At 39.5% G+C, this 17,240-nt stretch overlaps 1 protein-coding gene across 5 annotated transcripts in view; it reads right to left on the reverse strand.

The window, feature by feature from the left end:
* Nucleotides 1–751: 751 nt before the first annotated feature.
* peli1b (pellino E3 ubiquitin protein ligase 1b) overlaps nt 752–17,240 on the reverse strand; it is a 51,374-nt gene continuing 34,885 nt past the window's right edge. For all 5 annotated transcript variants that reach the window (XM_041789054.1, XM_041789055.1, XM_041789056.1 and 2 more), the window contains 5 exons: nt 12,827–12,956; nt 11,699–11,800; nt 8,972–9,169; nt 8,576–8,764; nt 752–1,468 (listed from right to left, as the gene is read on the reverse strand). In XM_041789054.1, coding sequence (XP_041644988.1) covers nt 890–1,468; nt 8,576–8,764; nt 8,972–9,169; nt 11,699–11,800; nt 12,827–12,956 — 1,198 coding nt within the window. In that variant the 3' untranslated portion in view covers nt 752–889. The remainder of the gene's footprint in view (nt 1,469–8,575; nt 8,765–8,971; nt 9,170–11,698; nt 11,801–12,826; nt 12,957–17,240) is intronic.

Genomic DNA, 17,240 nt, shown 5'->3' on the forward strand with positions numbered 1-17,240 from the left:
CCTGGTCTAGTGACAGTGTGTATGTGTGCTGTGTGCGCCATTAGCTACATAGTTGCGTCATCATGGCTAACCAGTGATCAGAAAGACTCACCCACAGAATCATTTAGACTTTTAAAGGGAGGGAGTGCCAGCTCAGACTGTGTTGTACAAATGAGCCTTTAAGACTCAGTTTCCCAAAATGCTTTGGGAGTTGTCTGTTTCAAATCTATTGCTTTGAATGTGAAAAAAGGCGCAGTGATGCCTCATGAGAGAGAAGCTAAAGGGTTAGCAAACAAAGTGAGAGCACGCAGGAAAAGTAGGGTGCATAAATACAACAAACAGATCTGAGAGATGAACATGAAGGGGGGGAGGTGAAAAGACAAAGACCCTCAGAACACACCATGGACCTTATCTCTGATTAACAATATACTAAATAGTACTGAAGTATGTGATATATAAAGGGTGAAGCAATGGTTCCCGGGTCATAAATAAACATCTTTGTTTAAATTAGCTCTAAGAGATGTACACAGATGTATATTGCAACAATAAACATGAATAAAACCGTATGTTTGGGCTACGGTACATTATTACTTCTGAGAAATACTGTAGTTGAAAGTTCTTTCCGAGAAACAAACAGGTTTACCCAGCAGTGTTCTTTGTTTGGTTTTTGTGTCTCTGGTTTCACATGAAAATATAGAAATCTTTGTCGTCATTCATGAAAAAGCAATACAAAGGTCACTTAAATATGAGAAAGAGACAAAAGGTCCAGAAAAAAGTTTTTTGTTTTTTTAATCTTAACTGCAGAGGAAAGAAAACAAATCTTGGGGAGCTCCGAGTTTCTCATTTCAGGTCCAAACAAAGGAAACTCCCCACTCTGCCTCACCCAAAGGATGCTGGGAAGCTGGCCCTGCTAGTCCAGCGGTCCCTGGAAGATGAGTCTGACGTAGCCCTGCTCGCCACTCAACTGCTGCGCGCAGAATGGGCAGGCAGCATGGAAGGTGTGTGTGCCGTGAGGCAGGGGGATCTGACTCCAGAAGGCCGCCGTTTTCTCTGAACAAACATGGCCGCAGGGGTTAAAAGCGTGGGTTGGCGGTGCGGCGTCAACATAAAAGCCGGCCTCGCAGCCAAGCCACAGCGGCACATACGGCCCTTTCGTTCGACACATGGGACACTCACGGAGCCGGCCCTCACGACCCTCCCTCTCCTCACGGTGGTTGCCCCAGTTGTGGTAGCCGTGCACATGGCCGCACTGGAGGTAGACCCAGGGCTGCTTCTCGTCTGGTGTGTCCTTGCGACGCATGGAGGGGAAGGCAAGTGTGTTGAAACCCACAGGACACTGTGGGCGGGCGGCGTTGATCTCCTGCCGCAATGCCTCCAGATGTTTGAGGGTGGGAGTGCGAGAGAGGCCTTCAGCTGTACGCCACAGGAGGGTCGCACCACAGAGGTCGATGAGAGAACCATCAACTAGCTCCTGACTCTCATTCTCCACCTGTAATAGAGACAGAACATATCAGTCAACATATCAAAGAAGAAGAAAATCCCCCTGAACTTTATAATGAATCCTCAAGACATTCATAGAATCAGGGACCAATGCCAGCGTTTAAGAAATACTATAATCAGACATTCAGTCACCCCTCTATCCATTAAAAATACAATTAAAAAAATATGTAAAATGCCTTATTACTTTCTGTTCCTATTATGATTTTGAATGTATGATCTAATCTCCTCAAAAGTTGTGACACTAAATTATAAATAAAAACAGTGTTGATTTACACAACATGGAAACACCATAATCAATTTTGAACAGCACAACCTATAAGTGAAACTAAAAAATCCTGTTGTTTTTGGAAAAATGTATGGCCATTTTTCTATCTAATGCGAGCAACACCTTTCAAAAAAGTTAGAACACTTGCAACACAGTCTGGAAAAGTAGTTACTCAAAGAAAACACTTGATAGAACATCTCAAAGTTTTATGGTCTAGTAACATGCTAGAAACATGATTAGGTCTATACAAATCATCCAAGAGTAGCAGAGACTTTTAGAAATAAGGATAGGGAGGGCTTCCCAATCTTTAGGAAGACTGGGCTGCAAAATAATGCCGTAATTTGAGAATCTGCAAATTTCGTGGACATCAGTCCTAAAAGTGTCTTTTAAAGGCTTAGACAATTTGAAAGAAACCTCTAATCACAAGGAAAAGGCAGAAACCAGCATTAGAGTAAGGTTACTCAAACAAATCCACCGGCTCTTCATCTAAGGTTATTCTACAACAACAGATATGACATTTTTGAAAATTTGGATTGTAAAATTTAAGCTATCTATCTATCTTAGGCCGTGGCTTCTAAGACAACATCATGAGTAATTTCAAATCATAAACCATATCACACTTTAAAAAATTACTAAGATCATGTTGCTCTCCCTGTATTCTCTGTAGCAGGGATTATTAACTGGCAGCTTCATCTGACCTCCAATAGATGATAACTGTGTAGATTGAAAGAGGTCATGGATTTTAGGGCATCTTTTGTCTTTAAATCTCTAGAGCTATCTAATCAACTAAAAAACAATCAAGAATGCAACAGTTTTATCAGGAATGACTGAACATTTGATCAGATTTTTACAGAAATACACCCATTGGCCATTATTAGTAAATATGGAGCATAATAAATACACAATTAGTCTGTAATCGGTCCAGTCCTGATGAAATCGGCAGTTTTCTAAATCAACTATCACTTCAGGGTCTTGGCGAGTAAAATTTTCCTGCCTGAGAATAAAAATAAAACACCTATCTTTTGCATTTATTCCCACCTATTAGGGCACACCATACTACCATCAAAGCCAGAGATGGCCAACCTGACAGCCTTAGAAATATGTTGTTAAAATATTTCAGTCTCCCTCTCCTAGGTGGCTGCTCTAGGCATTAAGGGCTGATGTCACCATTAATGCCTAAAAACTGCTTATGTTTTGAAAGAAAACATATTTATTAAGTAATTATTTAAGTCCAGCCTCCAAAGAATCTGTCAAAGCTAAATTTGGCCCTTGTACGAATGTAGTTGATGCACCATATTCTATATTCATGAATACATTTCATCTTTTGGAGCACAGGAGGTGCCTTAAAAATGAAACCCCAGACTGTCTGATGCTGTTGTATGAAACCAGGAGATCCCAAAGGTCAGTGAAAATCAAACCCCGTGGGAAACATAAATGTGGGTAAAACATTTCAGATCAAATTCATACTCAGTAATAATTGTTGTGACATTGCGTGACTGACCACCTATCTGTGCCTGGAGCCCCACTGCTGGCTGGACTAAAAATAACTGTAATACATACAATGACTTTTCACTTTATTAGTTTATCTCAGCCTTATTTCTATCCACATTCTAAATATTAGTACTACTAATATGTTCATGTGAACCAAGCTTTGTGAAATGTTACTATAAGGGATACAACAACTCTGTCTAATCCATTAAATATTAATCTAGCTTTTAATCATTTTTCACAAAATGTAGTTTCCCTAAACTGTTAAAAATAAAAAATTGAATTTATAATCTTTCCTCATTTTGTCCCAAACTATCAAAACATCAAGGGGATGTTTCTTTCTTTCTTTCTTTTTTTTTTTTTGTTTTCAAAAATTCAGGCTTGTGTTTTTTTAAACTCATATAGCTCTAATATCAGCCTCTGCTACACACCAGCATATTGTCCTGCGAGTAAACCACCAATCCTCATGCTAGGACTGACTTGAGCCATTGTAAGACACCTGATTGGACAAAAAGTTCTAAAAAGTCTGACTATACGTAGGAAGTTTGTAGTACTCATCTGAGCTCAGCAGGAGGCAGTGTAACACTTTTTTCAGTTCTGTTTGTCCTTCAGACACTGTGACTCAGACACTGACAGCCAGGGTCAAGATGACTCGAGGAAACTAAAAGAACATCGGCGGGAGGGGGATACAGGACAGAGGGCTGGTGGAAAACTTAGTCAAGTGGTGTCTTGAGGCTAAGTCGGATCGGATGGAGAGGGAAATTCCAGGTTTAGATAAGCAGAGGACAACAGGGAGGGGCAGAAGGAGGGATGAAAAAGGAAAAACAAGAGATACACGGAGGAGGGGAGGGCCTGCTCCCAGGGATACTGGTGAGGTCACTCATATTAACTTTGGTGTTGAGGTCACTCCCTACCATTGGTTGATTGGTTCCTCCTGATGACAATTTTTTAACCTTCATTTATCCCAGAAAGCTTCACTGAGCGCACATGTGCTCGTAATGTCAGCAATGCCCTTTTCACACCGAAGCATACACACATAAACACACGCATACATCTGCCCAGTAAACCACAGTCCTTCTTCTGTTGGCCGACAAGCTGCTCAACTGGAACGGGGAAGAGTTCAGTGTTGCTTGAGGTAAACAATTGTTTTTGTTTTTTCCCCTCCTGCTCAAATTTTCCCAGCTGTTTCAAACCAACAATTTTTGTGGCACTGTTCTTCAAGTCAATGACACTGAAGATCAGAATTATGAAATAGTGTTTGTCCAGACAATCAATAACCACGATCAATTTAAATGACCTGGGGACAAATCAGTCCATGTGCACATCCACACTCCAAACTCCACAAAAAACTGAACCATTTGTCAGGATTTAAAAAAAAAATACTCTACTCTTCTCATTCAATATACTCGTATGTGTGAACTGCACTGTAAGATATGTTCAATCATGCTTGCTTTAACCTTGTGTCTGACTGCAGAAGGTCAACCAGCTGCCCTGCTGACAAGACTGAGTGACTCTCTCCAGGGACAGAATGAAGCTGCCCATAATTCAAATCTTAAGCTCTAAAAATATGATTGTGGTTTTTTTCCCCAGCATAACAATTAATTATACTACTCCTTCATGTTGCCTTACTGTATTATTATATATTTTTCCACTTATGGATATTTTTAGAACAACGTAAGAATAGGAGAGATCAGAAACAGTAGATATAAAAACCCCCAAATCCTTCAACAGCACATCTCCGGTGCCCATTACAACACATCAACATTTTTTAGCCTGGATGGCTTTTGGCAAACTTGATAAGATGACTATTCCCCCTTTACTCGATCAAAAAGTCCTTCAGCTGTTAACCTTCATGAATGCAGGGCACTTATCCAATTTAGAGCACTGTGTGCTTACTAAGGCAGTGAAAGGAGGGGACGCATTACTCTGGAGTACAAAGATGAGATAAGTTTGTCTAATAAAACTGAGCATCATTTAAATCTGCCAGTCATTCTGTGTTTTTGAATACATTTTAAAAAGTAATTATTATTACTAAAGACAGGATGGACCTGATAAAGACCTCTGAGTCTACAATAAAGGACAGTATGACTCAAAGGAAAGAGAAAAGCTCCTTATCCTCTCAGGGGTGGGGCCTGTCATTATCAATGTTTGACTGACAGCCGCTGGTAGACAGGGAAGATGACAACGTTGAAGTTAAGATGTTGCTAACCTTATATGGGCAGATGCAGTGTTTTTAGCAGTGCGTTAAAGAAAAATAATCCTGGTTTAAGGCGTACGTGCTTGTTAATGTGTGAATCTAATCAGCTAGCAAGCAAACCTTGTTTAAACATCAGACTTTTTCCTAGTGATTACTAATTATGAGTCTTGGCTTAGTGTGACAGCTAATGTAAATATGGAAAACTAACACTTTATTTCTCCAAGGCACACCAAAGAACAAGCAAAAATCTCAAGGCATACTACGTTCATACCCATGCAAATAACCTCTTAAAAAACGTATAAAGCAAATTTAGTTGTTTTATAGTTCTAGTAATATGTAGCATTTGAATATGGTCGTATAAATGGCAACAGCACATCTAAACTAGCCTCAAGGCACATTTGAGAATCACTAAGGTACTTTATTTATCTTTTATCTATCTAGACAACAAAACTAACTTTTACCCAAACAAATACATGTAATAATAATAATAACGGCTACAGTTTCAATAGGGTCCTCGCACCAAGGTCGGTGCTCGGGCCCTTAAAAGGTGCACTATCATAAAAATCATATATTTGCAATACCGCTTACTTGAAATTTACACATGACACAATTTAACACATGACCTTGATTTGTTAAGCAATTATATTTGGGAAAAAAAACTAATTTATTCTGTCAGACTATTGTCCCACTTGCAAGTAAAACTTTTAATCATACCAACAAAATAATGCTTTAAAACGCATCCAGTAGCCTCTGTGACAGTCTTGCCCTAAAAAAGGGATCTAATGAGTTGCTTCCACTTCAGTTCAGCATGATAATAAAACCCCATCATGTTTCATCACTGTACATAATGAGCAAAGGCGCTTTCCCAGAGCCCACTATCTAAACTGTCAATCAGCAGTGAAATAATGAGTGGTTTCTATAGAGGTGTTTAATGCACACTCTGGAGAAGGTAAAGGGCAGGTGGAGATAAGACAGCTGTTAATTAATGCTGCATTATAGAGACTTGAAAACAGGTGGGACAGCTGATAAAGAGACAGCTTAATGTTTGTAAGGACATGCTGACTGTGTGCTCGAGTTTGATTATGTGAACAATGAGGGAGGCGAGGAAAAAAAAAGACAACTTAGTCAACACACCATCAACAACGTGAATCAGTCAGACTAATGTCACAGGTGGCCATGCTTGTGAGACAGAGGGGGACTCATGACTGGCTGAGCAGCTCTGATGTCAGTAAGAGGATCCCCTTACAAGGTCCTGTTACACACTGCTCTAACAGCCAAGACTGTTACCATGGCGACAGCATCCGACTAACCTCCTGGTGATGTTAAGCTCTGACTGACCCCCTGCTGTCTGAGTGACAGGGTTGGTGCAGAGTGTGAGAGAGCTGGAGTGAGGAAATGGATGGTGGGATTGCCGTGATTAATCTAAAAAGAATCAGTGTTCACTGACATTTATTGAGTGTTTTTAATGCTCCTCTTTTCCTTTTTTTTTTTTAGTAAAAGACTTGCCACAAAATATGACAAGCCAGGGTACACAGTGAAGCATTACACAACTACATACCCAGACAATTCCCCTTGGAAGTTGTAAACACTAGAAATAGATCCACACAGGAGCAAACACTGAAATGTGGGGGCTCTACTTGAAGACAGTATGGGAAGACTGACCAATCACTGTTGCAGGCTTTTTGTATAAGCAGGCAAAGCTTTCATTCATTTGCCAGGTAATTGCAAGTGAACTTCTTTCTTTTGAAGGGTCATACTGTTGAAGTCAGCCAGAGTGCAGCCTCTATGTAACTTGCTTTTCACAGTTAGCCTGAGACTCACCAGAAACAGATTAACCAGGGCTCCTTGTGGGTATGTAATGAAAAAGAAAATTTGACAATGTTTATTTTGCAAAATTATGTGGAGGTCCAAATTTCACTTGGTTTTTGAATGGAAGACATGGCAGCTTAAAAGAGCTGCTAATTGTCTGGTTAACAAAGCAGCACACCTTAGAACTAATGTCAGTTTTGTGTTAGTTTGTTTCTGACTCCCTAAATTGGTATAAAAAAATGCTCCTTTTTTGATTAAGGTATATTTTTGGGCCTTTTTGCCTTAATTTAGAGAGTCAGAAGATAGAGTTGTAAACAGGGATGAGAGAATAAGGGAAAGACATGTGGGTAAAGAGCTAAAGGACAGACCTGAACCCAGACTGCCATGTACATGGGGCACAATCTAACTGCTAGGCCATCTGCACCCAACTTCTTGCTAGTTTTACCAACTGCCATTTGCCTAGATGCTGAAGCATCTCATCCTCCACTGTACATATGTTTCTCTTATAAAGGTTGAAGAGCTCTTACCCTAAAAAAATCCTAAGTACAGTCTCTTTACAAAGCAGTAGGAGTGTAATGGTATTTACAGTATTTTCATCCCAAACTGTCTCAGTTAAGTTTGGCCCACTCAGTGAGGAGTACACCTGAATGTAGAAAGAAAGCAATCACACATGACAGTATTTAACTGCCAATCTAGGCAAAAGTAATGTGCTGTTACAGCTCTTAGAAAAAGCAGACACAAAAAACACACCAAAAAGGAAAAGGTAGCTTCAGTAGCAAGGGCAACAGAGTGATTTGATCTATCCTGCCAGCTTCCTACCCCTCTCCTTCACTTCTGTGATTTTAAAAAGCTCTGGATGTGGAAGCAGAGAATGATGAGGATATTGACAAAGACATTTAAAGGCTATAGGTGGATAGAAGTAGAGATCATCAGCTACGATTGTGTATTGAAGCACTCTACTAAGGCTCTTAAACATGCCCTGTCCTGTGATTACAAAAGCTATTCTGTGGTCCTTCACTGACATATCTAAATAGTGATTTTTCACAATTAATCACTCCACCAGCTATTTAAGAACAACGGTGACACGTTGTCACAGCACCAACCATAAATCATAGATATGATTCATGGCTCTAAAATGCACATTTTTAGTTGCAGTTTTTACCACAGATTTATTTTACTCTTACACCCTACAAATTGATAAAGTTGATCCATAAATACTCTGTGTACACCTGAATGTGAAATTCAAAGCCTTTCAATAGTTTAAATGTTTCTCAAAAAAATCCCCGCAGACACCCACTAAGTGAAGTCGCTTGTACTTATTTTGCGACTTTCCTCACCATCTTTCCACGTTGCTGTGCCGAGCGGGTCTCCCGTAGAGTGAAGACATTCCCACAGACCGAGATCTCTCTCCAGACGCCTGGTTTGGAGTCTTGGGTGAAGCCATTTCGAGGATGCATCACCAGCACGCCGTTTGTGGTAAGCCCGTCCATTTGACCATCAGGGGTCCTCCATTTAGCAGCTTTCTCCTGATGAAAAAAAAAACAAAAACAGTAATCAGAATATGTGATCAGAGGGGTGACAATCTAAAAATCTTTAGTGTTGTACCCCAGGACCCTCTGACCAAACATTTATTATCATCCTTCTGCTGACAAGATAATAACATGATGCTTGATTTCAATTTTATTTTCTCATACTTGCCCTCATGTGTCTCTTTTCAATAAAACACAACTCACCCCTAGGAAGATGTTTTTGGAGGAGTCAAAGCCTGCGGCGTAGATACGTGCAGTATAAGGCGGCGTGCGCTGGCACTTGATGCGGCAGGCAAAGCGGGAGATGGTGCTCTGGACCGACTGGGTGTCTGCGTTACTCTGGCTGCCTGCAACCGTGTCTGTCACTACAAAGTCTATGGGACTCTCTGTCGATCGACCAATCTGGTGAAAAGAGATAGAAATGTGTTCTTACAGATTTGATATCAAGATCAGTAAACCATGCATTCAAGCTGGGAGAAAATTCAGTGGTCCAGTCCCTCTTGAGAAGTTAGCTATAACATAGTACAACATTAGAAAAAATAGACAGTATAAAGAAAAATAAATATTTCATGTATAGTTTAAGGGCTGTAAACCCACTAAAAATCTAAATACTGAAGAATGACTTATGGTTTCTGATGAGTGTCAGTAAATGACTTTGGTGACAAGTTTTCTGCTGTCTCAAATACAATACTACCTGCATAAAACCCATAATAACCTTGAGGAGATTCTGCAGTATGATGATGGTACTTTGCTGCCCCTGACTGTTATCTGCACCGCTACTGTTCTATAATCACAGCACAGGGCGACTACTCAAGTGTTAGTGCTATAATCAAGCAGAGAACAAACCGACTTTGGATAAACACTGTGAAAAATGCTGTGAAAAACATTTAGGATCCAGGATTGACAAAAGTGTAAAAAACTACACCTTAATTAACTGTAACTAAATAATAAGGGCAGATATTAACACAATTACTCATACTTGAATGATTTCATTAAGCAACTAAGTGGTAGCTTGTGCACAATTAATCTAATCGCAACTGCAATTGAGATGACATGCTGTACAATCACATAACCTCATAAAGGCTGCAACTATGATGGTATTATGTAGCACTTGAAAGTGTTACAAAAATGCCTGCAGAGAGGCCTTTAAGTTTACAACAGTGCCACTGCATTTGCACTTTGAAGAAGCACCTTTGTTTTGAAAAAGGAAAAACTTTTTAAAACAATAAGTTTTTTTTGCAAATTCCTAGATTCCTATAATTCCTAGATTAACTATAAAATCTATGAACTATATCATAATCGCAATCACATATCGCAACATTGTCCAGTATAATTGCAATTGCAAATCCTGCAGCCCTAGTTCAAAGTGAATAGTTTTCTGTTCAATTTTGCATACTGTTTAATATGTATCACTCCTATATAGCATATCATTAAACTGTAAATGATTAAATTAACATAGTTTTTAGCACATGACGCTGAGTTCACACTAAAAAACTGAAAAAACCCAAACACACTGCAGTACAACTTAAAAAAAACCCTAAAAGTTTAAAACTAGAACTCTTGTGCCTTTAATAAGAAATATCAATTGGGACTGGCATTAAAGCGTATGCTAAAATCACTTTCAGCAGCTTCTGTTTGCAGTTCATGGAATTTTTTTAATCATGTTTATGCTTAAGAAAACTACAGCAAAAAAATTTAGGTGTGAACATAAAAACAACTAGAAAAGCACTCGGAGAGCGCAGACCTCCGCCATTAGCCCTATCTCCTAATAGTACAGAACCCTTTAAAAAATTTCTGGATCCATACAGTGATCCGGATCACTCCCAAAATCTAATCAGTTCTTCCTTATGCCATTTCTGACATTTTCTGAAAATTTCATGAAAATCCATCCATAACTTTTTTAAGTTATGTTGCTAACAAACAAACTAACTAACTAACTAACTAACAAACCCTGCCGACCACATAACCTCCTTGGCGAAGGTAATAATTTCAGGTAATGCAAATTATTATTATTACTTTTTTAAGCTTTGACTAAGAAATATATGAGTTTGATACTAACCCAAATGGGGCATATACAATGCATTCTTCCCCAGATGGAGATATAAAGTATGGAATTTGTAATACAAAGGAGTGGATGAAAAAAAGACATAGGTTGTTTTCGAATTCACCTACTATACTAGCAGTGCGTACTGATTTGCCCATAATGTAGTATGCAGTATGCAGTAAGCAAACAAATATGAAAGTTGCAGCATGCCAAAAGACTACGACGTGTTGCCATGGGTACACAGACGCCAAGCAGGGTACCGACATGTATTTGAGTGTATTAAATCACATATAAATCCTGATATCATTATGCTTTATGCCACTTCCTGTCTTTGGTTCACAAGTTGGTCCGCTTTGCTTTCACACCTCAAACAAACCGCACCAGGGTTCGGTTGGAAGCGGACCGAGACCCCCTGTTTTCAAGCGGACCAGACTCCGCTCGTTTGGTCCACACCAGAGTTCATGTGAGCTTTCACAACACTCCAAATGAACTGCACTATCCGGGAAAATGGACAAGAGTTCATTTACAGCGGAACAAACAGCTCTGGTGTGAATGCGCCCTAAAACTGTGGAGTGAGAGTGGGGAATGACATGTGGGAAAGGAGCCACAGGCCAGATTTGTATCTGGGCTGCCCACTTCAAGGAAAACATTCTCTGCACATGGGACGCTCAGATCTAACCACTAGTCTGCTAGTGCCCCATGTGCAGGTGTTACTTACATAACAGGGCCACACAATTATGAAAACCTCTGCACATGAAGTAGTTCAGCTCTATGACTAACCCCTTTTCAAACTGTATGGGCGTCTGCAGCAGTGAGCTGGAAGAATTCTGAGGACTGTAACTGGTTGTAAAACTCCAGTTGTGCTGGTAAAAGCTGGGGCCTGTTACCTGGAACATGTCAGTATTGCTGTCATGGGTGTACTCCACCACCACCGTCTGCGCTCGAGACAGAGTGTAAGAGATGCTGTGCTGGTCTTTGTTGCTTATGGCCTGAAAAGGACAGAGAGAGGAGAAGAGATAGATGAAGATAAGTGATCCATACAAGCCATCATTTTCATAGTAGAAACACCTCTGACATCTGCTCCGTGATCCTTTCAGAGAACGACAGATACACAAAGGACGGGTGAGGGGTTCAGATATGTTTTCATGCCTGTACTCAACACAGGTTGAACAACTTGCCAGACCATCAAGACCACCCAAAGGACAAATGCTCTTCCAGACTCTTTAAATTACAGCAGTTACAGGGCTGGCCAGTGTGTGTGTGTGCATGAGAACGTTGCATGTGTGTCCACAATGAATCCTTAAAGTGCAGATGTTAAACCAAAGGTCTGTGCTTTTCATCCACTGGTCATTTAACAGATTTTGCAGCATTACAGGGCGGCTCCATAACTGTGGGTGGAAACACATACAAATGTTTTAGGGACTTTGATAGGAAACGCTCAGTTACCTTCCACTGGACTGTTCACATTTGTTTCCCCTATAAAGCTCCAACATGTTCCAGTTAAAAGCTGTGTAAAAACCACGGCTCAAAAAGGTTTTAAATATCAGCTGAGCGTTGCACCTTCTTACTGCTAACTCAGGGAAGCTTTACTAAACTCTGTCCTTTTACTGTGTGCTTGATGGGGTGTGTTATGGTTGTAACTTTAATATCAGAGAACAAAAAGCAAACAGAATATCACAAAAGCTTTTGGTGTAGCAGTACAGGCCAAATCCACTTGATAGGGTGTGTTTTATTTGATGCCGTCAGAGGAACTGAATCACTCACCTACAAAAGCAACCTTTTCAGAGGGGCTGAGAATAAGAGTACTTTCTCACTGATATGTCTGTTATTCTTTATGTTTGCAGTATTTCTTATGAACTCTAAACACACAAAAGCTGCATAAAAGATAAATCAGCAGGTAAGCTTTCCACTCTCAGGATTGAAACTGCTGATGTGTGGGATTTCAATGTGTGGGGTTGTGTTTCCTGGGATGACTAAATGATACTGTATTGTGTGTTTCTCTGCGTGTGAATCACCTTGGCTGCCTGTGGAGAGCAGGCGACGTGGACTGTGCTGGGTTTCACCCCGTTTGCCTTCGGTCTCTTGCAAAGTGCAAAACGGCTTTTACGTCTGCCACGGTCCCCATTGGGCAGAGAGCCATTGTACCTGTACATACACAACATACATCGGCACACAATAACATAAACAGCCACACACAAACACACACATACATACATAAAGAAAACAATGGGGCATTATTGTCTGAGCAGCAATGTAATACACTGGAAAAAACAGACACTGTGGAAAATACTTGAGGCTTTTTGGTGCACTCCCTGCAGGAGTACATACAATCACACACTCTCACATAAACACAACAAGCAGTCTATATTTTTCATACATGCTTTTGCACAAAAGCACATCATGTCCCATAACCAACAAAGGCCTCCAAACATAACCGGAGAAAGGCTGAGAAAATAAACACACAAAGAGTCTCATTTAGGCTGATGCATGGCCGAGGAGAGGAGAATAAACAGAGGCGTTCCCTGCAACAGAATGGAGTCTCTGTGACTCCCAACAACACGGAGGCTCTGTCTCAATGTGTGTCTTGGTTAATATGAAGCAAGTCTACAGTCTATCGTACCATCTTCATCTATCGTTCAGTAAATCAGCAGTGTTTTTGTGTGTTTCTATGAAGTAAATCTAAACTGACAAGTCTGCAGCAGATCCATGTTAGTGCAAGAATACTAGAGAAAATGAACTAAAAGGTAATCAGTATCAGTATGAAGGTAAACTGTAAGAAATCTTGCTATCCAGATGTTAATATCTAACAAAATGCAGCAGTAACACAGGTTTGTACTATTTAATACATCGGCATGTTTTAGATACTGGGAAGTGATATTTCTGCTAACAGAACCACTGCATTTTAAAAACCTCCACATGTATAAACAATGTTCACTGCTTCATCATTGTTTTTCTAAAAGCCACAAAAACTATGGACTCCACAGGCTACACTGATAACACTTGACTGCTGTTAATACAATTAACAACCCAAAAAAACAACCCAAACTTTAACTGACCATTTTCACAGTTTTTTTGTCACTTGTAAACCATTTTTGATACTTTTTGCCACTTTGAACCCCTTTTAACCATTTTTAAATCCATTTGCCCCTTTTTTGCATTTGTTGTAACCATTTTTGCCACGTTGATCTCATTTGTGCCTCCTTTAACCGTTTTTTTTTTTTGCCAATTTTAAACTCCTTTTCACTACTCATCTGGCCCTTTATGCAACTGTTTTGCCCCTTTTAACCCTTTTTTTTTTTTTACCTTTTTTTTACCTCCTCTTTCAACCCAATTTATATAACCTCTTTTTAGCAAGCAGTTGAAAGAAAACACCTACACACAGTCCAATTTGCAAAAAGAGGGGTATTTATTTTCTTCTTTAGGCAAACGCTATGGTTCTAGCACTTTTAACCCATTTAGGCCACGTTAAACCCATTTTTGGAATTATTTAATATTTTCACCTGAAAGTTGTCTCAGTATCTTATACTCAATTTTCCTGGCAACTTTACATTGTTATGAAGTCTGATATTACTTTGTAATTGATTTACCATATGTTCCCATCCCCACTGTTAATTCTGTTTAAAGAAAAGAGGCATACATTTTGTCAAAGGCTATATTACATTTCTTCATAAATAAAAAATGTTCATTTTTGTTGCTTTGATAAGTGTTACAATCCAGTCTCACCGATTAACTTTAAAACAGACCACGATTTTGCTGACCTCCTCCTGGGCCCCTCACTTGGCTGGGTCCCAGAAAGCTCTCACCTTTATCCACTCTTATGGGTGACATTGATTTAAGAAGGCAGCTAGTTCAACATTTGTAATTAACCATGTTTAAGCTCTTCTTCAACACGAATATAATAACACAAACATTAAGTGGAGCCTTTTTATTGGGGGTTAAATTAACAAGTACATTTAAAAAAAATGCAACAAAGGTTTATTTTTCTAAAAAGATTTAATTTTTACTCAAAACATATCAAAGCTAACATTTAAAGCTTCTGACCTTTTGAAAAGCCTGATTACACAGGAACAACAATGCAAACTTGCACAAATATTGGACAAGATTAAAATGCGGTTCAAACCAGGACTGCAGACACATAAGTAATGTCTGAAAAGTTTCTTTAACACAGCTCACATAAAGTCCAGCAATGACAGCACAGACAAGTTGTAAGCATGCCCGGCCTGCAGCGAAATGTTTCTTAAAGAGAGCAGATCTGCTGGGCTCAAACAACGCTGCGAGGGTTTATGTGTAACCATGGTGAGGGAACAGAGTCACAGCAACGTTTTGGGAAGAGTAACCATGGAAAGAGCGTAACCATGGTGAAGTTTAGCCTGTATCCAGAGAGAGGGCAGGGCAGTCTGTTGGACAGCGCTCAAAAAGTTGCTGGCAGTTCAAACCAGAGTTCCCATGGGTAGCAGTTATGTGTGAGTTTACAAATGTTTTCTCTAAACAAAAAAGCCTAAGGTTAGCAACAAGTAAGCATCTGTTCATATGTGTTTGTAAATAAAGGTTACTCAAATATGAAGGCAGGATGGATGGTCATACACACTGTATTCTTCATATCTCAAAATTAGTATCATGCATGCGCGTGTTTTCCACCTCTGAACAAAGCAAAGCTCAGTATGCAGCAACAAGCTGCCACCCATCTACAGCACCTATGAGGACATAAAGATGGGTTGTGTGGATAATTACTGTGTGGCTGAGTCACTCTGTCTCTGTTTACACATGTGAACACTACAAGGTTATTTAAAAACAGACAGGGGCTTTCAAAGCTAAAAAAAAATAGTCATCATACTGTGCAAAAAATATACAGTTAACTGAAGTAAACTGCAGGATGAGGACCTGGTCCAAAACTAGCGAGAACAATTCTTTCAGTGAGCTCATCTCCATGAATAAATATGTGCTATTTTAGAATTTAAGAATATTCTGCCAATGCAACAGAGCTTGAAAAGCATTCAACACTGGTTCAACAAGACTCAGCCCACATATGTGAAAAATGCATTAGCATGGGAACACACATTTGCTATGTTAATAAAGAATCACACACTTGTTTAAAATGCCGCAAGGATGTCCAGAACGCCTGAGAGTCCCAAGAGAGGTTGCAGCATTCCTCTGGATTAGGTCATTAGCATCACTGGGCTTCTACATGGCTGTGTTTGACTGTTGTTAGCAGGGGGCAGACAAAACATTGGTTTTCCTGTTGATGGGGTTCTCCATCAGTATCTGCAGTCTCTATTAATACTACTTCTCCAACCAGAATTAAACCACATACATTGAAAAATCCCAGTTATTTAGATGGTTTCAAGGAGAAGCCATAAACTACTAGGGATGGGTATCATTGGGTTTTTTTACTGATACTCCTGCTAAAGTCATATTTTATACAGTGTTGGTGCCTAATTTGTGCCTGAATTGGTAGTTTTGAGAGAAAAAAAGTGGGTTGAAAGTTAGTGGGAGACTAAAAGGTGTCTGGTTATTTTAAATAATTCACAGAAATATCTATAAAAGATGCCAGTCGAATATAGGATAAGAAAAGGGAACTTATGTACCTTAATACATAAATCACACAAATTCATGACGATTTTCTGTATCTGTAAGCTACCAGAGAACAAAGAAGTGTGGATAAATAACATGCACTGTACAAACAGAAATCTCTGTCCATTTCTGTATTTGTTTCAAATTCAGAGCATAGATGAGCCATAAGTAGATTATGTCTGATCATTAAGCCAGTTCTGGATAATCAGGTGTCAAATGAAAGTGTTTAGATTGCACTTGTTTGATCTGTTTGGATTGCAGTTGTTTTCAGAATTTGTTTGTGGCACTTTAATGTCTGAACAGTAGTCATGCACATTCCTACAACTGGTGCCCCATTTTTTTGTTGAGTTTGCAGCAATATATGAAAAGAAGCATTGCCATGAGTTAACAAAGGAGTGATTTAAAATATTTTCCCGAAAATGGTTTTCCAAATGCTTAATGAAAAGGAAAATGCCCTCACCAATGAAGTAGGAAGCTTTTGCAATGCAGCATTTGACACAATTAACTTAAGGGGCATGAAATAGGCTATTTCCAACAAATCATATGTATCCTGCAGACTCTGCTACATTACAGTCTTGTTGTGTGTCTGATAGGAGAAAAAGAGCGTGCAATGTTGTTTTGACCCTTTTATATTGTATAAATCAAAGGACTAACTTGTTTTCTACAGTGGCACAGCAAGGGCTTTACTTCAGTGAAGAAGTTCAGAGGAAGGAGCATGTTGCTCATGTAAGGGTTAGAGGCTAAAAACAAAAGTCTTAGTGTTCAATACACTTTAAGTTGCCTAGCTTGCAGCTGACAGTGTGATTACTCATGCCTTCCAGGGATACGTGCCTTTGTTGTCCTTTTTTTTAAACAGAC

The sequence above is a fragment of the Cheilinus undulatus genome, linkage group 6, assembly GCF_018320785.1.
Source record: "Cheilinus undulatus linkage group 6, ASM1832078v1, whole genome shotgun sequence".
In the NCBI taxonomy this organism is placed as follows: domain Eukaryota; kingdom Metazoa; phylum Chordata; class Actinopteri; order Labriformes; family Labridae; genus Cheilinus; species Cheilinus undulatus.